We start from the raw sequence: 16,850 nt of genomic DNA, 5'->3' as shown, positions 1-16,850 counted from the left end.
AACGTATAAAGTTTGATTCAGTTAATATACATAATTTGGTATATTTGAGGCCGTGATTCCTGTGTAATATACCTATAGTTTTCAGCATATTGAATTTGGTGTGCTAATTATATTTAAATTGAAAAAAGACGAATCATATAATATATACAAGGTATATATATAGGTGCAAAATATAGATTAATTGGAGGGAAACTCTATCTATATATAAGCAGTACGGGGTTTCTTTTTTATACGTAAGTACGCATTATAATAATTGAGAGATGTATATTAATGAAAATTTTGTTTAAAGTTTGTTTAGACTTGATTATGTGTGAAGGATTGCAAGGATTAACATTTAGTAAGATATATATTAATTGGTAGATAATGAAGTGTCAGAAGGGGATAATGAGGTATTAAGAGGGTATATAATGATTATTAGAGGGTTATTTTATATTATGAAATTTTATGATATGAAATTTAATAATTATTTAATTTAATAATTATTAATGAAAATGACAATTGGATTATTGGATGAGGATAAGAGAAAGGAATTAATGACGCTTTATTTTCTATCAATTGAATTAATTAAACTTTTTTTAATATGTATTAGATCCTTTTAAAATTATTAAACAAGAGAATGTTCATTATCCACGAGATGGAAAAGTACGAGAACTTAACTATACATCGTGCAAAATTGTAGGAAGTGGTTCTTTTGGTGTTGTTTTTCAAACACGCCTAATTGATACAAATGAAGATGCAGCTATTAAGCGTGTATTGCAAGATAAACGATTTAAAGTAAATAAAATAATTGTTAGAGAGATAATTTTTCATTTTTTTTATAGAATCGTGAACTTCAAATTATGCGTTTAATTCGTCATCCTAATATTGTTGATCTTAAGGCATTTTTTTATTCGAATGGTGAACGTGTATGGAATCTTTTTTTCTAGATTAGGTATTAATGAAGAGGTATATTAGAAAGACGAAATTTATCTTAATCTTGTTCTTGAATACATTCCAGAAACAGTATATCGTGTGTCTCGGAATTATGCTAAGAAAAAACAGACAATGCCTCTTTTTGATATTAAGCTTTATATTTACCAGCTTTTTCGTTCTCTAGCATATATACATTCTCAAGATATTTGTCATCGTGATATTAAACCGCAGAATCTTTTACTTAATCCTGCTATAGGTGTTCTTAAACTTTGTGATTTTGGTTCAGCTAAAGTTCTTGTTGCTGGAAAACCTAATGTTTCATACATATGCTCTCGCTATTATCGAGCACCCGAACTTATTTTTGGTGCAACAAATTATACTACTAAAATAGGTTTTTTTATTTTTATTTTTTTTTTTTCTTTCATAAATATATTAATATATTTTTTAGATATTTGGTCTACTGGATGTGTTCTTGCAGAACTTATGCTTGGTCAACCTATTTTTCCTGGTGAATCGGGTATTGATCAACTTGTTGAGATTATTAAGGTGTTGGGTACACCAACACGTGAACAAATTAAAACAATGAATCCCAATTATATGGAGCATAAATTTCCACAAATCAAATCTCGTCCTTTTAATAGAGTATTTATTATCTATTTTTTATTTCTATACTTAATTATATTTAGATATTTCGGCGAGAAACACCTAATGATGCTATTGATTTGGTTTCTCATCTCTTAGAATATATACCAGGTTCTAGGTTTTCCGCTATTGAGGCTTTAGCCCATCCCTTTTTTGATGAATTAAGGGATCCTAATATATCTTTACCCGATCCTTCTTCTGATGATGCTTCCATGGTGATCCAAAAGTTACCTTCTCTTTTTGATTTTACTGAGCATGGTATGATTTTTTATTTCTTAAAACTTTTCTTATACTTTTCTATAGAGTTGTCTATCCGCCCTGATTTGATTGAAAAATTAGTTCCTCCACATGTAGTTCCTGAACTTAATGCAAGAGGCATTGATATTTATAATTTTCAGCCAATATCATTAGAAAAAACACGAATAAAATTGGATTAGCAAGTAATATGTAAGAATATTTAGGCACGCTATAAATGATGCAAATTTGTATCTTTAAAATCTTTTTTAATGATTAATATATGTATAAGCTTTTTGATATATGTCGCATAGAATATTGTACACTTTTTAGTATGCTGGATATTTAGATAATATTTATTAATATTATCTATGAGCATGGTAAAATACAAATTTTAATTCTTTTTTTATACACTGCTATTAAAAACTATAATAATGTTATTTAAAATCTTAAATTAATACAGGCATTAATTATTTTAGTTTATAATCGTAGAATTATATTATTGATATCTTTATTACTACATGTTAGTTTAATGTAAGATTATAATGATATTGATTGTTTTCATGATTTATTGCTGCCCAAAGAATAATTGTGCTAAATTGTTTATATAAATATATTTATAGATCGAAATTACCTTAATGCTATTAAGGAATTTGCAACTGCATTTTCAATTCCAAGACATGTTATTTCGATCGGATAATTGTGTAAAAGGTATTTAATAATAAGTAGCGTCTTCATTCATTAGCAATTAAAATTATACAGCGGATTTTACAAAAGATCCTGCAACTCCACTCGCTAAAAGCGAAAATCCAAGAAATAATAACAATCTCGCCTTCCACACAATATTATATCTAGTATATGTAAATGAATTCGATATAAGCCTATCCTTGTCTATCGAATTAATCCTATCCTCCAATTCAGAGATTTTTTTATTTTTTTTTTCACCAATGTCTTACATAAACATTCCAATTGTAGACAAAATACATGGAATCCAATCAACAAGGCTTATATAGACTTTTTCTGTATTTTTAATATTGCTATAAAGCACCGAATCAACAAAAAACCACCATCCCAAAGAAAACTACATAAATATATAAATATAATTGTTCCGATCAATAATTTATAAATAATAACCATCATTCCAGATATATATATTCCCGTATCTTTCATATATATATTTGGGAAAAAAAAAAGGCCCATTATATCAATATTTAACCGTTTTTTTTCGAAAAAAAAAAGATCCTATACAAAAATTAGACGTAGATTCTAATTTTACTATGAAATAATGCTTAAACCTCTTAAATCTTCTCCTAAAAGCTTCTTCAAATACTAGATTATTTCTTATATTTTTTTTGGTAGTTAGATGTTACCATAGTAACCCTATTTGTCGTCATAGTAACCCCTTTAGTTGCTATGACAACGATTGTTATCGTAACCATAGCAACACGTCCTGTCGCTATGGCAACTGATACCGTCGCCACAGCAACCTTCCTCAACCAACCTCCAATATTAAAATGCAGGAAAATGAAGCACCAAAACCTGAAGAAACTGACCCAAATTCCTTCAGAAAAGCCGTTGAAATCGTCTTTAATGAAGTATATTCCAGTGTTGTCCCTGAAAAATCGATTGAAAGCCAAAATTTGATGAAGTTTGAGGAGAAATTCCAAAAAGCAATGCAGCAGATGACAGCAGCTAAGACCGAGCCTAGTCCTGTATATGAGCCATATTTGCAGGAAAATATAGTTGATAAAGAGTTATTAAAGAGCCAGAGTGGTTTATTGAGGGTTAGGGGTCGTCCAGCCCAGCGACGATCACATAATCCAGAAAACAAGAAAGGATTAGGATTGAAGGGATTTAAGGTAGATGGCCGACGAACTAAGTCTAAAATGATTGGAGGCGCTATTTTGCCTCGAGCGAATATTTATATGCCAAAGAGAAGATCTAGATCTGGAAGAAATCAGAATAAATCATATATAAATGGCAAAAGTTTTTTATCATTACCTATTATTCCAGATGTTACAGAAGTGATTGTTAATAAGCGCCGAAAAAGCAGTGGTTCGATGTATAGAACGTCTCGTAGAATTAATTTAGATTATTTATGGATGATGCATTGGAAATTGAAGAGTCGGAAAAAAGTGCCTAAAAAATACTCAACAAGAGATATATTATTTAGAATGTTGTCAAAATGGCGAAAATCGCAAGACAAAGGATAATTTTGTGTATAATTATTGTTGATGAATACCATACTTTTTGGAGGGGAGAAAGATTTCAAATGTGTATATTGAAAATAACGAGTATGTGATGCATATGTCGAGAAAAATGTACTTTGTTATATGCCATAGATGATTCTAGTATTTTTCGGATAAAATGTTAACGATCAGACTAGTCCATCCTGTAAATCCTTTTGTTCGTTGACCGGATCCTGACGCGTGGTTATATTGTTCCCATGCGAAATTGGTACGTTTCCATTCATGGAAAACTGTATTAATTATATTTATTCTTAGTTCATGATAAATTTTTTTTGCTTTTTCTTGATAAGGACCAGGTGTATTAATATAATTCTAATGGTTATTTCAGTAAAGAATTAAATAAATCATAATCTTACTTTATACAAACTTTGAAGAGTCATATAATTGATATTTACCCAAATAGGACCTCTCCAATAATTTTCGTCTTTTTCAAAGTATGGATTTTTGGTTGAAAGACTTCTAAGTCCATAGGAAGACCATAAATGATCAGGTGAATAGATTATATCTAACAATTTATCAAAATGCAGTGATGATGCTGACAAAAGACCCGTCAAAAGAGGGAAAATGGTAACATAACCGATATGACATACATGAATACTTGAATCTAATGAAATTAGTTATTAAATAATTAATTTTTGAAAACAATTACGTTTTTCATCTATTGTACAATCACAATATGCATTATGTTGGTCACTCCAATGTAAATCTATTTTATTAAAGTTAGAAAAATATAGATTTTTCTTTACCATCAATATTTTTAATAATTGCATCTTCAATTGATATATACTTTTCAACATCTTCTTGGTAACCAATTTTTTCAGCAATCATTCTAAGTCCCTTAGTAAAAAGTCCCATCCATGATAACAAATCTAAATGTAATTCTCCATTATGCGGGTATGCTCTTGGATAATCATCTAATCCACTTGTAAAACAATGTTGAGGAGTACATCCTCGCCATCGATAGCCTTCATTCGGTGAAAATGCAGTTCTGTTCCACTCCTCTATTTCCCCTTGTTGGGTTCTTCTAAACCAATTATATTGACGAGAAATAAGTGGATAAATTTCTTTTAAATAATCAATAGCCAATTCTGGATATTTTATATATTTAGAATAGATATTCTCATCTTTGTTGTCTATAGAATTGTTAGTTCTAGAACTATGAGATTTGAATTAGAATTGACCTTGATCTATTCAAGTTAATAATGAAAATGTTAATAAAATACTAACCAGTTTCATTTTTATTATTCTGTTCAAGTTTTTCAAGGAAAGAAATAATAGGTAAAATAAGTGTTGGTGGATTGGCAAAATAAGAATGTTGAATTATGAATTCTTTGGGAACTTTACTTCTAGCTTCGTCTCCAAGTATTTGTTCTCTTGCAATCCATCCATCATCATCTATTAAAGAGAACCAACTCTTTATTATTTCAAGACTAATTACTATTTACTAATAGTATCAATATATTGTTTATAAAGTACCTTAAATCATTATCCCAATGTCCAATTAGTAAAAGATGAAATCCTTCATCCCAATAAAAACCTCTTGGAAAAAAAGACCTATTAGGTGTAGCTGTAAACAATGAAAACGGTCCTTGTATATCCAGAGAAGCCTCTTGTTCATATTCTTTAAGAATTTCTTGATATACATAAGTATATGTTTTATCTACAATAGAATCTCCATAAAAATATCCAATATTCCCCAAGAGATTTGAAAGAAGACTCTGTGCAAATTCTATGTATTTATATGAATTAAATGGTTCTTTAAAAGGAAATATTTTCATAAATCTCTCCTTGAATAATTTTGAATTAGATATAATCTCATTCTCAAGTTGATGACCTATGATAATTAGTAATATACAAGATTCTACAACATCTATACTAGTCATTGGATCATCTGTTGAGGAATATAATATATCAAACTATTTTAAATTATTGAAATAGAAAGATTTTACTAAAATATACTTCAAAAGGTCCTTGAAATACTTTTTGAATAAGATGAAAATTCCCTTCCCCATCTATATTTGGTAATGTATAGTAAAGAGCTGCTGGAGGAATATCTTCTTCATATTTTTTATAATAGTCTTTTGCTGTTATCAGTAAAACTGAATATAATATATCTTAACGTTTCTGTTACTTTTTATAAATCCAATGCTTGTATAATAATACCTTTTGCCATCCATATCTTGTTCTTTGGAACTTCCATACTATGATACATAAATTTGTCAAGATATTTTTCATTTTTTGCAGTATGGCTAAATAATGGATATGCATTTGTACTAGGTCCTTGTGTAATTTCAATGTTTTTCTTTTTTGATGTCTTATTTATAAAAACTGCGTTTCCCTCAACTCCCTGAACTATATTAATATGTAAAATTAATTAGTTTATATATTACTTTTTTCCCAAGTTTAGAGATCAATTTTAATTCATTCTTATATGATGCTATATAAAAAAATATAGATATTTTGTTATCAACTGTTCCAAATGTAAATAAATATATGTTTCTCTTAGAAATAATACCATTTCTAGGCTTTCCCTTAACACGTAAACCCCAATTCCCATCTATTATACAATTAAATCCTTTTTTTTCACATAAAACAAAATACTATGTTTTTCTGTATATATTTTTGCAAATTCCATCTCAATATCAACATTCATTTCATCATCCTTTATAATTTGACGTCCACCTTTCCTTACATCAAATTCTTCCCATCCATACATCTTTATATTATCATTTTGTTCACACGTATGTCTCATTTCTAAACAAAAAAAATACACCATCAGTCTAACCCCTCTTCTCCCATTCTGTATCCTCAATTTCACCTTTGATTTGTGTATAATTATCCACTCCTGTCCACATTATTCCCATTAACATCCCCTCTGGATCTCGACTTCGAATCCCCATATAAAGATTTGGCCTATATGGTCCCCAAAAAAGAGAGGCACTTTCTGCCATCTCTACCTTCTCAGATAGGTACTCTAATCCTTTTGTTTGTGTATAAATTGTACCCATTTTCTTAACCAATAATATTATAAATATAAGTTTTTCACTAAATTTCATTCTTCTCCATAAAAATGCCTACACGAAAGGCATATTCTCCTCTAAATAGACCTGTTTTGTTGGTTTTTCTTGGATATTTTTTTAAAAAAAACTTGTCCATAACTCCCATATATATTCTATCTTCTGGTGGTCACGTGATCTATAAAGAATAAGATATATGAATAAACATATAAAAGACGAAAATATGTGTAAAACCTGTTGTAAATGACTTACCAGAAGTTATTTTTTGTTATTTTTGTTTTTTTTGAAGAGACATCATTTTTACTTTATACCAGTAAAGCAGCAGGTTTTGCCAAGAATTTCAGTATAATTTAGTATTAAAGATGGATCTTTATTGCTTAAGACCATATTGAAGCCGTGGAGTTTGATAGGGTTGTGTTAATCGGCTTTTGAAGAAATGAGTAGAAAATATAGTTCAAGAGATGACCAAAGACGAGATAGAAGCCCATCGGGTACAAGGAGATCAAGGTCAAGATCGCCCTATAATGAGTCTAGACATGCCCGTTTAAAGGACAGGTCTTATGAAAGTATGAGGAATATATATATATATGTATTGGACTAGTGTTGATGGGCTTTTTAACAAGGAAAAAGAAGTAGAGAACGATATTCTAGTCGTAGTGGACGAGACCATACAGGATCATATCGCCCAGACAATGATCCATATGTGCGTAGACGTAGTGTTTCACCTGTGGGGAGACATAGTGTATCGCCACAAGGATATAAAAATGCAAACCGATCATCAGAATTGAAGGGTTTGGCATATTTTTTCCTTATCTCTTATTAAATTTTTTGATTCAGATGAATCAGTATCATCAAAGCATATGAAATCGGATATTAAAGCACTGAATAACCTTAAAGAAGATGATATCGATAATGAGACATCACAAATGGAAGCTATGCTTGGATTCTCTGGGTTTAAGAGTACTCATCAGCAAAAAATTGAAGGTAATGATGTTGGTAGTGTATATAAAGTTAAACCGACAAAATACCGACAATATATGAATAGAAGAGGGTAAATTGAAGCTAGTATTTTGATCTGATCAGTTAAAAATATGTTTTAGAGGATTCAATAGACCATTAGATACTGATAATCCTAAGCGATAATATTGGAGTAAAAATATTTTGTGCTGATCTGTTTTATAATTATTAATGCATAAAATGTTTCTTATTGTGTATCAGTTAGGTTGTTTTTTTGCTTTTATATAGTATATATTTGATATTGTTTAAATATTGAAAATTGTTTTTTGTGATATTATTTAAATTGATTAGGAAATGAGTAATTGTGATAATTATAAAAACGTATTAATGAGCGAAGTGCATATTCCTTATTTTGTTAATTTTTTAAATGTATAGATCAAAGACAAACCAAAGATTCTTCTGTATTTGTGTCTACTTCAACGCTTGAAACCCAATCGTCTTGAAGTTCTGGTCTACAATGAAGATATATAGATGTTATTATTTTCATGTTATCTTTTATGATTAGAGTGAATTAAGATAAAATTTATGTTGTATACTTTGTTTCCATTTTTTATTATAATATGGAATCTGTCCTTTTAATATTTTTAATGTATAAAGTTGTACAATATCATTTCTTATTTTAGTTATTTTTTGAAGATGAATCCATGTTTTTTTTTGAATCAGCATCAAATTCCTGTATGTTTTCTTTTTTGTAATCTTCTGAATGATTCTAAGATGATTAACTAAAGAAAACAAGTTTCTCCAAGAAAATTGAGTAATTATATTATTATCAGTCTCTTTATTTTCTGAATTATTTACTTTATTATCCTTTGAAAAATCATATATTATTTCTGAACATTTGTTTGAATTCATTGATTGCATATTACATGTATTAAAATAGCTTTAATAATTAATATTATAATTTATCTTATATAAAGCAATTACCTTAAATAAGGAATTTCTGAAATGTGTGAAATTGAATCTACCAGATCATATATAGAACATAGTTTATTAAATATATCAATGTAACCAGAATCTAATATCAATTGAGAAAGAAATTCAAATTTTAAAACATCTTTTCACATAAATTAATGTAAAACATAATTCTATAACTTACGACTTAATTTAAATGACTTTAAAAGAAGTAACAACGTTGAGGATATTGATTTTGATGCTATTTCTCTCTTTCTTATATTTAGAATCTTTTCTGGAGGAAAAAAGTCGAAGTTATTATCTTCTTTTTTACTTTCTTTTTTCAATTATGTTAATTATTACTAATAATCTTAAATTTCACAAACCTTCTGTATATTTTTTTGCACAATTTTGTTCATCATCTATTAAAAGGTTTAAAAATTTCATCAATACATATATAAAAGATTCTAAATGTGAAACCAATGATGCCTAAAATCTTAGAAATTATATTATATAAAACGTTTACTTACATATACAGTCTCAATTGCATTTAACCGAGAATCATGCAATGGATCTTTTTGTATATCTAATGATGGAGATTCTTCAATTGAATTTAAATTATCTTTAATCCATCCTCTTTCAAATTTCATAAATTTATCTGTTTCCTTCCATAATTGTATTGTAGATAAATCAAGATGAGTCTTGCTTTTAAACAATTCGCTAGCTTCTTTAATACTTGTGGGTATTTCCAGATCAAAAGAATCAGAAAGTGGAAGTAAAAAAGGTAAATTTTGATTTTTTTTGAGTACTGATTGCTTTGTTTTAGGTGAAAAATGTGGTGAAGGTAATGGTGTGACATAGTTTTCTGTAACAGAAGGATCAGTGTCCTTGTGTATATCTTTAACTGCAGTTTCTTCCTTATGTATAGGAAGTAATGTAGTATATTCTAGATCAATATTTAATAATGTTGAAGGAGGATCATATGTTGGATATTTTGAAATAATATTTTGTCTGAATATATGATAATCAAGAGGTGTTGCTATAATTTCCTTCTTATTGATTTCTGGTGGTAATCCTGATAACATTCTAAGATATCGTTTTAAATTCAAGAAATCATCTGTATTTCCAAATACACAAAGTATAAGTTTCTTAAGAATCTGAATTGTCTATTATAATATATTAAATAGTTCTACCAATTTCACTTAGAATATACCTGAATAATAGGAAAATATAATCTCCATATATCAAGATTAACTTTTAAATTTGCAATTTCTTCAATTATCCATGATATTATAGGTGGTGAAAGATCAACTAAAAATTTCAATATAAAACCTAGATCTAATTAAAAATCTTACCAACATTTTTACGAAATTCTAAATCAGAATAAAATGTTTCAAGAAGAAAATAAAATGATGTCATTTTACAGCTCAATTCAACCTTTAACATTGTTATATTATCCAATTCAAATGTATTGATCTTCTCATGAATCTTCGGTCTAATTTTTAAATTAATTAAACAAATAAACTTCAATATCATACTTATATGTATTTAATAAATTAACACTTTTTTGTATAGAATTATATAATATTTTAAGAGCATCACATTCTTTTAAAATCTTATTGTTTTCATGTATCCAGTATATTTGATCTTGCTTATCTTTTATTTCTCCATAATTTCCTACTTCTTAAAAAAAAATTAAAAATATTATTAAAATAAAACCTTGTGAAATATAAAATAAAATAAAACATGATTTCGTTCTTATTCTAGCATCTTCTGAATCTAATTCCTTCAATTCTTCACAAATAAATCTTTTTTTTTCCTTAATTTTGCTATTCATCCATTCTAAAACAATTAACCCATTTAAACCATTTTTCACCAACTTTTTAAAAAAAATGCCTCAAAAATCTTTTTTCCTTGTATAATACCAACTTCATCATAATCATACCATTCTTCAAGCTCTTTTTCCTTATCATCTACTTCCTTATATTCGAAATCATATTTCACCGTCTGATCCCCTTTTAATCCCCTTCAAAATGAAATTCTTATACCTTCTCCTCTTGAACATTTGATATAATCTTCTTTAGCTCAACTAATGTCAATGAATCTCTTGGTAATTCGTTTTTTCCTTCTTCTTCTTCTCCCTCATTCTCCGCCATTTCTGGCTCATTTTCTTCAAAAAAAACCATCAAATTGTTCAGATTTTAAATACAAATATCATGAAATAATTTTTATCCCTTTAAAACCATTAAATTCCTCTGTTTTTTCATATTTTTTCTTACCTAAATCCCTTATATTTTTTTTTGACGTTGGCGTTGCTATGCTAATCTCGAAAAATTATATGTGTTGCCCTTGGCAACCTCGACGTGTTGCTATGCAAGATTCCCTTCCCACCAACCTCTACTAACAAATTGTAGGTAATATGGATATTTAAAAATAAAAGAAAAGGAATATTAATAAAAGAAATGGAATCATTAGATTTTTCTATGAAGATTTGTAGAAGAATTGGTCTTTCAGGAGTAAAATATTGGAGATGTGGTTTAGTTTCAGTCAGCTTGAAAAATGTTTTTGTGGGTTATTTTCCTAGAAAAACTATTTAAACCCATCAAAATGACTTTTTTAAGGAGTGGATGATGCCATACGTGTGTATGAAAAGTCATATTCAGAGGGCTTAGTTGAAAATTTATTCCGGGAGCTTAAATGTCAAATAGAACCACAGTCAGTTATTCGTGGAGAAATAGACATTATGACGCCTCTATCATTTAATTCTATTAAGGTAGGATATATTGGTGATGAGGAGGTTCTTGTTTGCTGCACGGATTCTGGGTTTGTTAATGTATGGTTTACGGAAGATTTATTACGACCACCTTTGATCTTTAATACTGGAAGAAGTGCATGGGGAATTGCTATACACCCATCTAAAAGGCTTTTAGCAATAAGTTCTAATTCTCATTATATTTCTTTATGGAATCTTGGAGTTTTAAATCCATTTAAAGAATGGAATACAGATAATGTTGAATGGCCTCATAAGTTTTATGGCCATAACGATAATATACCAAGTATTTGTTTTAATAAGAGTGGTACTATTCTTTCAAGTGTTGGCATTGATGCGACATGTAGACTTTGGGATGTTATATCAGGTTCATTACTTCATGTTTATATAGATTCTGACAGGTAGAATGTGAATGGCATTTAGATATAAATTTACAATGATAAACAGGGGGTGGTTTATTGGTTTTATTGATTCAATGGCGTTTAAAGTTTTGAAACGTGCAGATTTATCAGAAAAACAATTAAATTTTGATTCAGAACAAGTAAATACAACTTCTATGAACAAAAATAATACAAAGGAGACAGATTTATTGCATATGATTGAAGATTGTTCACGTTTAGATGATAAAAAAGAAAAGACTTTACATGATTCAGATACGGATGATTCTTTGGAAGCGCAGAATGCTTTTTATACTAATGTTAGCATTCGGGAATTATTTAAACAAAGTAATCATATTAGTTCAGATTCTTTAGACTCTTCCTTTGAAAAGCATGTAGGTTTATATTTTAACATAATTATATGATTTATAATTACAGGATGATTTTTTTTCATGTTATACTTCAATAAATTATAATGAATTGCTTTTTTATGGAACAGAAAAAAGTATAAAAGTATGTTGCATTAGGGAAGCACTGCCAGGGATTCAATTGTTGGCAGAATGCAGGGATATTTTTGATAATAATGAGGTCATTGAGAGTATTTTAAGATATATGGATAGAATTAACATGGTGGAGGTAAAATTATTAATTAAGATGGAAAAGTTTATAAATATTTTTATTAGTTTATTCCTGATTTATCCCTTTGTATTGTAGCATCGCAGAAAGGCAAGGCATGCTTAATGCATATGGCAAAAAGTGTAGTCAAGTGTAAAGATGGCACTATTTTATCAAGTTACACAGTAATTGCTGATCAACAGTTTCCGGAAGACCCGCCTTTATGTGGATTGCTTGGAATGACGGTAGAAAAGGTTTTTTTGAGACGCTATAAAATTTATGTAAGATGATTTAATTTTTTTTTTTTTTTCCTAAAAAATAAAATATTTAGATGCTTTATTATGATGGGACACTGATTGTTTATGAAATTAAAAAACCTATTTTTGATATGATTGATGTAGACGATTTGATATTATGACTGTATGGATACTATTTTTTTCTGTTGTATTGCTTGTTTCTGCTTCCAATCCTGCCATTCCTTTTGCAATAATTGGTGTTCCTCGTTCATCGTATCCTTGATATAAAAATATGTATTTATCTTTGAATAAAGTAGCCAGTTTACTATTCCTGAACGGCGTATAATCGAAACAAGGAAAAACCATATAGCAGAAAATGCTGTTCCGACTAAAGCACCAACTATTACTTGCGATATTGTATGATATTTAAGATATACTCTAAAACATATTAATTATTTTGATTAATTATTAAATATATATTTATTATATAAAAACCTGCTAAAACAAACAGATATTAAAAGGAAAACAAGAACAATTATGTTTCGCACGTAATATATTTTTGGTAAATATCGTGCTCTACTTCATTGTTAGGTTTTCCTAGATATTATACAAATCTTTGCCTGAAAAATAGCCATAATATCAAATATCCCGTAAAATATGATGTAAATTGCGCGTGATTACTTGGCATGCCATAACCTTTTATTAATGCTAATTTTGCATTATTTTTATAATAGATAAAAAGATATTTTACTTACGATTTGGCCGTGGTTGTTGAATAGCTTCTTTAAGATGAATGTTCAAAAAATGACAAATTATTTGTCCAATATAGATGAATATTACTTCAACTTCTCTTCGGCAATAAATAAGTGTTAGGTAAATTACAACAACTTCGACTGGAAGTAGTGCAAGAAATGCTGATATTGTTGATAAAAAATCTTTTGGGTTATAAAGAATATATGTTTTTTCTATGAAAATAGGATTATTTAATGTTTTTAAAATAAGTTTCTTACGAAATGGTGTAACATCATATAATTCGGATTGTTTTGAATGTACTGATAGCATTATAACTGGTATATGATAACAAAAATATCAAAATTTAATAATATGAATTGTTTAATTCGTGTGTACGTATGTGTGTGTGTGTGTGTGTATAAACGATATAACAACAGGTTATGAAAAAAATCCGTAAATTCAGTTTTTTATAATCAATAAAAAGTTCCGGTGCGGGGAATCGAACCCCGAGCCTGGCTGTGCCCTAATTGTATGAGAGAGCCAAATGTTAACCATTACACCACGCCGGATCGTCCTTAATATCTAAAGTAATATTCATTATAACTCTCTCTAGTTTGATATTTTTAATGTATATTATTATTGAATATTCAAGTTATACAAAAACAAAAAATACGTTATCGTATAAGCCCACAATAATAACGAGGTCTTTCTGCATTCATTTATTGATTTTGAATACATAATGATTCAAAATAATTGCATAATTGTACATAAATTTATCTATCCTCCATGATTGAAGAGTTCATTTTTAACTTAGTAGCAATTCTTTTATGCCTACGTCCTTGTAAATGAATTGTCCATTGAGGAAGACCAACTGCTACAAAAGGTGCACCTGATGAAGTTTTACAAACGTTACAAGTATAATGTTTCCAAAGATCTGTTTGAGAGGCATAACTAATCATTTTATTAAATTACGAATTACATGCATATATATATATATATATATATTTCCAACATACTCAAGTATTTTTTTTGAAGAAAGTAATGATGCTGCAACCGTATTAAGCGAAAGAGGATCTGGACCAGGTTTGTCTTGTAAAAAGTCTAAAATCACGTTAGATTTAATAAACTCTAAAGCCTATCGAAAATTTATAGGAATATATGGGTTCAATATTACCTGAAAAAAGTGATATAGCAAGATTTTGTATCTGATTATCCCAAAGCGATAAATCCGTCGCATCCAAAAGGTAAAATCGAATATTCATCCCTGCCGCTTTACAAAGAGGATATAATTTGTTTCTAATCCATTTCACTTGTTTTCTAGCGTATTGACGAGTAGCAAGTTTCATGGATGCAATTGCATTCAAAAGATATGTATTTCTCGTTTGTTTCTCGGTATTTTTAGGTAATTGAAGGTATGGCAAGAATTCTTTAAATCCTAAAATGTGTTTTCCAAATGTTTAATATAATTCTTTTTATACCTACCAATAGCCTGCCAAATCCCTTTTTGTACGTCTAAACCTATTTTTTGTTGATCAAGTGTATTCCATACATCATACATCATATTAATTTCATCAAATAAACCCAAATCACACATTTTATCCACTCTTTTATCAAGCATTTCATCCAAAACCTTATAATCACAATATACCCAAAAAATACATGTTCTAAATCTAGGAATTTCACGTTTATCATTATCTTTTCGTTGTTCATTGTACAAATCACTAGGACGACATCCCGTTTCATAATAAATTTCAAGACAACGCTGAATCTTGCGTCGATCATTCGGATGCCATCTTTTTGCAATCAATGGATCAATTTCTTCCAAACGACGATATAAATCCGCCGTAGAAATATTCAATAAATGTTTAATCATACTTTTCCTTTTTTCCTCCTCCTCTTCTTTCTCTTCTAATCTTTTCTCCTCTTCTTTCCCTTGTATTTTTTCCTTCTCTTCTCCCGTTACTCGTTTCTTTTTTGATAAAAGTGCATTTTTAAATAAAACCGATTGTATATAATAATTTGTTCCTCCAATAAAAATTGGCAACGTTTTCCTTTCATGTAACCCTTCTATCTACCCTCATTATCAACATTTCACATTACCCTTTTCTAATTACAATACAAAGCGCCTCTTTTTCATATTGAAAAACATTATATGCTTCTGTTATCTTTAAATATCCAAGTAAATGATGTTTAACATCTTCTCTCTCCTCCAAAGACTGCTTATTAGTAAGGATATCTAATCCTTCATAAATCTGCATAGCATCCCCATTAATAATTTCTCCTGAAAATGCCTTGGCAAGTGCAATCCCTAACTTATATACCATTAATCTCCTTATTTACACGCATATATAAACAACCTTGGACTTTCCCACTCCCGTAGCTCCTAAAAACCTTCAATTGACGGACTATATGCGCTAAACTAACCTACAATGACGCATATATTTCGTAACGGCGCCTGCATAGACTAGAAATTTCCCGTATCCCCCCTATATAATTAAATATTTCTTCATCATATTCCCTTTTTTTTACCAATTTAACCCCTAATTCCCTTATATATGCTCCTCTAAACCATCAAAATTCCTTCCTGTTTGATTTGGTTTTTCTTTCGTTCTTCCTACATCGCTCGATTCATCGTTTCTTATATTTATCTAATTGATAGGGTTAACCCTAACCCTATCTTGTCTCTCCTATCTCTTCTTTCTTTTTAATACATAAACCCCCCTTTTTATTCCACCAAAATACTCCATTCATTCATCTTATCCCGTTTTATCTATCTATATTCCCATTTCCCTCTCCAAAAAAATTCTCATTCCTCTCCTTCTAATACCCCTCCATATAGCTACCTATTCCTTTACATTATATTCACTTATAATCCTTTTCTAATATAATATTTCAAATGATCACATTATTATAAACACTCAAACATTCATAATTCCCCCTTTTGTTACATTTTTATCTACCCTTCTAAACCCCCCGGCTTCCTCCCCCTTCTCCTGCATACATATAATCCATTATATATTCATATATTTATAGATTTCCCTCCCATTATTGCCCCTCATTCATATTAATTTAAATATTCCCTGTATAATTTCTAATTCCCTAATAGCTTTTTGATTTCTTTAGTATCCGGAAAAAGGGTTACACGCATAAAAACATAG

General features: G+C 29.0%; 9 protein-coding genes and 1 non-coding gene across 10 annotated transcripts; 4 read left to right on the top strand and 6 right to left on the bottom strand.

Annotated features, from left to right (window-relative positions):
* The first annotated feature begins 204 nt into the window (after positions 1 to 204).
* Positions 205 to 2,036, top strand: T552_01795 (hypothetical protein). The gene is made up of 8 exons (XM_018370361.1): positions 205 to 233; positions 290 to 337; positions 590 to 774; positions 822 to 905; positions 955 to 1,303; positions 1,361 to 1,554; positions 1,599 to 1,812; positions 1,858 to 2,036. The coding sequence occupies exons 2-8, from the start codon at positions 307 to 309 to the stop codon at positions 1,989 to 1,991; spliced, it is 1,191 nt and encodes a 396-aa protein (XP_018226078.1). The 5' UTR covers positions 205 to 233; positions 290 to 306; the 3' UTR covers positions 1,992 to 2,036.
* Positions 2,037 to 2,266: 230 nt separating this feature from the next.
* T552_01794 (hypothetical protein) lies at positions 2,267 to 3,004 on the bottom strand. The gene is made up of 5 exons (XM_018370360.1): positions 2,923 to 3,004; positions 2,745 to 2,869; positions 2,561 to 2,693; positions 2,423 to 2,520; positions 2,267 to 2,382 (listed from the first exon to the last, which is right to left on the bottom strand). The coding sequence occupies exons 1-5, from the start codon at positions 2,986 to 2,988 to the stop codon at positions 2,313 to 2,315; spliced, it is 492 nt and encodes a 163-aa protein (XP_018226077.1). The 5' UTR covers positions 2,989 to 3,004; the 3' UTR covers positions 2,267 to 2,312.
* A 280-nt stretch (positions 3,005 to 3,284) lies between these two features.
* Positions 3,285 to 4,046, top strand: T552_01793 (hypothetical protein). Its single transcript, XM_018370359.1, has one exon. The coding sequence runs from the start codon at positions 3,303 to 3,305 to the stop codon at positions 3,999 to 4,001; it is 699 nt and encodes a 232-aa protein (XP_018226076.1). The 5' UTR covers positions 3,285 to 3,302; the 3' UTR covers positions 4,002 to 4,046.
* Positions 4,047 to 4,090: 44 nt separating this feature from the next.
* T552_01792 (hypothetical protein) lies at positions 4,091 to 7,091 on the bottom strand. Its single transcript, XM_018370358.1, has 14 exons — positions 6,856 to 7,091; positions 6,639 to 6,791; positions 6,553 to 6,594; positions 6,428 to 6,507; positions 6,201 to 6,384; positions 5,997 to 6,151; positions 5,914 to 5,953; positions 5,514 to 5,871; positions 5,265 to 5,467; positions 5,219 to 5,224; positions 4,784 to 5,170; positions 4,687 to 4,743; positions 4,394 to 4,641; positions 4,091 to 4,349 (listed from the first exon to the last, which is right to left on the bottom strand). Exons 1-14 carry the CDS (start codon positions 7,043 to 7,045, stop codon positions 4,137 to 4,139), a joined length of 2,316 nt encoding a protein of 771 aa, XP_018226075.1. The 5' UTR covers positions 7,046 to 7,091; the 3' UTR covers positions 4,091 to 4,136.
* A 353-nt stretch (positions 7,092 to 7,444) lies between these two features.
* On the top strand, positions 7,445 to 8,198 carry T552_01791 (hypothetical protein). The gene is made up of 4 exons (XM_018370357.1): positions 7,445 to 7,620; positions 7,678 to 7,845; positions 7,892 to 8,105; positions 8,155 to 8,198. Exons 1-4 carry the CDS (start codon positions 7,491 to 7,493, stop codon positions 8,195 to 8,197), a joined length of 555 nt encoding a protein of 184 aa, XP_018226074.1. The 5' UTR covers positions 7,445 to 7,490; the 3' UTR covers position 8,198.
* Positions 8,199 to 8,447: 249 nt separating this feature from the next.
* Positions 8,448 to 11,148, bottom strand: T552_01790 (hypothetical protein; the record flags this gene model as incomplete). The annotated part of the gene is made up of 12 exons (XM_018370356.1): positions 8,448 to 8,563; positions 8,608 to 8,951; positions 8,996 to 9,125; positions 9,168 to 9,299; positions 9,349 to 9,451; positions 9,493 to 10,128; positions 10,176 to 10,273; positions 10,318 to 10,457; positions 10,501 to 10,645; positions 10,682 to 10,804; positions 10,843 to 10,969; positions 11,011 to 11,148. The coding sequence occupies 12 exons, from the start codon at positions 11,146 to 11,148 to the stop codon at positions 8,448 to 8,450; spliced, it is 2,232 nt and encodes a 743-aa protein (XP_018226073.1).
* Positions 11,149 to 11,424: 276 nt separating this feature from the next.
* On the top strand, positions 11,425 to 13,014 carry T552_01789 (hypothetical protein; the record flags this gene model as incomplete). Its single annotated transcript, XM_018370355.1, has 5 exons — positions 11,425 to 11,533; positions 11,584 to 12,133; positions 12,180 to 12,504; positions 12,548 to 12,745; positions 12,793 to 13,014. 5 exons carry the CDS (start codon positions 11,425 to 11,427, stop codon positions 13,012 to 13,014), a joined length of 1,404 nt encoding a protein of 467 aa, XP_018226072.1.
* A 122-nt stretch (positions 13,015 to 13,136) lies between these two features.
* T552_01788 (hypothetical protein) lies at positions 13,137 to 14,022 on the bottom strand (the record flags this gene model as incomplete). The annotated part of the gene is made up of 4 exons (XM_018370354.1): positions 13,137 to 13,398; positions 13,466 to 13,536; positions 13,571 to 13,668; positions 13,716 to 14,022. 4 exons carry the CDS (start codon positions 14,020 to 14,022, stop codon positions 13,137 to 13,139), a joined length of 738 nt encoding a protein of 245 aa, XP_018226071.1.
* A 154-nt stretch (positions 14,023 to 14,176) lies between these two features.
* Positions 14,177 to 14,261, bottom strand: T552_05023. The gene has a single exon. It is a non-coding gene; the product is annotated as a tRNA-Glu (tRNA).
* A 158-nt stretch (positions 14,262 to 14,419) lies between these two features.
* Positions 14,420 to 16,242, bottom strand: T552_01786 (tRNA dimethylallyltransferase). The gene is made up of 7 exons (XM_018370353.1): positions 16,222 to 16,242; positions 16,050 to 16,178; positions 15,807 to 16,004; positions 15,175 to 15,763; positions 14,867 to 15,127; positions 14,709 to 14,793; positions 14,420 to 14,643 (listed from the first exon to the last, which is right to left on the bottom strand). Exons 3-7 carry the CDS (start codon positions 15,948 to 15,950, stop codon positions 14,466 to 14,468), a joined length of 1,257 nt encoding a protein of 418 aa, XP_018226070.1. The 5' UTR covers positions 15,951 to 16,004; positions 16,050 to 16,178; positions 16,222 to 16,242; the 3' UTR covers positions 14,420 to 14,465.
* Positions 16,243 to 16,850: the final 608 nt, after the last annotated feature.

Source organism: Pneumocystis carinii (assembly GCF_001477545.1).
Source record: "Pneumocystis carinii B80 chromosome Unknown supercont1.7, whole genome shotgun sequence".
NCBI lineage: Eukaryota > Fungi > Ascomycota > Pneumocystomycetes > Pneumocystales > Pneumocystaceae > Pneumocystis > Pneumocystis carinii.
The sequence above is the reverse complement of the archived record's forward strand: the minus strand, read 5'-3'. Positions and strand labels throughout refer to the sequence as shown.

Coding starts and splice junctions, on each gene's coding strand:
- T552_01795 (XM_018370361.1), top strand. CDS start 307: ATGTGTGAAGGATTGCAAGGATTAACATTTA. Junction 775..821: donor TGCAAGATAAACGATTTAAA/GTAAATAAAATA, acceptor TTTTTTTTATAG/AATCGTGAACTTCAAATTAT. Junction 906..954: donor TTTATTCGAATGGTGAACGT/GTATGGAATCTT, acceptor GAGGTATATTAG/AAAGACGAAATTTATCTTAA.
- T552_01794 (XM_018370360.1), bottom strand. CDS start 2,988: ATGGGCCTTTTTTTTTTCCCAAATATATATATGAAAGATACGGGAATA. Junction 2,694..2,744: donor TCTACAATTGGAATGTTTAT/GTAAGACATTGG, acceptor ATTGGAGGATAG/GATTAATTCGATAGACAAGG. Junction 2,521..2,560: donor GTGGAGTTGCAGGATCTTTT/GTAAAATCCGCT, acceptor TAATGAATGAAG/ACGCTACTTATTATTAAATA.
- T552_01793 (XM_018370359.1), top strand. CDS start 3,303: ATGCAGGAAAATGAAGCACCAAAACCTGAAGAAACTGACCCAAATTCC.
- T552_01792 (XM_018370358.1), bottom strand. CDS start 7,045: ATGGGTACAATTTATACACAAACAAAAGGATTAGAGTACCTATCTGAG. Junction 6,792..6,855: donor TAATTATACACAAATCAAAG/GTGAAATTGAGG, acceptor TTTTTTGTTTAG/AAATGAGACATACGTGTGAA. Junction 5,872..5,913: donor AACAGATGATCCAATGACTA/GTATAGATGTTG, acceptor TAATTATCATAG/GTCATCAACTTGAGAATGAG.
- T552_01791 (XM_018370357.1), top strand. CDS start 7,491: ATGAGTAGAAAATATAGTTCAAGAGATGACCAAAGACGAGATAGAAGC. Junction 7,846..7,891: donor CCGATCATCAGAATTGAAGG/GTTTGGCATATT, acceptor TTTTTGATTCAG/ATGAATCAGTATCATCAAAG. Junction 8,106..8,154: donor CAATATATGAATAGAAGAGG/GTAAATTGAAGC, acceptor AATATGTTTTAG/AGGATTCAATAGACCATTAG.
- T552_01786 (XM_018370353.1), bottom strand. CDS start 15,950: ATGCAGATTTATGAAGGATTAGATATCCTTACTAATAAGCAGTCTTTG. Junction 15,128..15,174: donor AGGGATTTGGCAGGCTATTG/GTAGGTATAAAA, acceptor AACACATTTTAG/GATTTAAAGAATTCTTGCCA. Junction 14,644..14,708: donor TCTTCAAAAAAAATACTTGA/GTATGTTGGAAA, acceptor TAAAATGATTAG/TTATGCCTCTCAAACAGATC.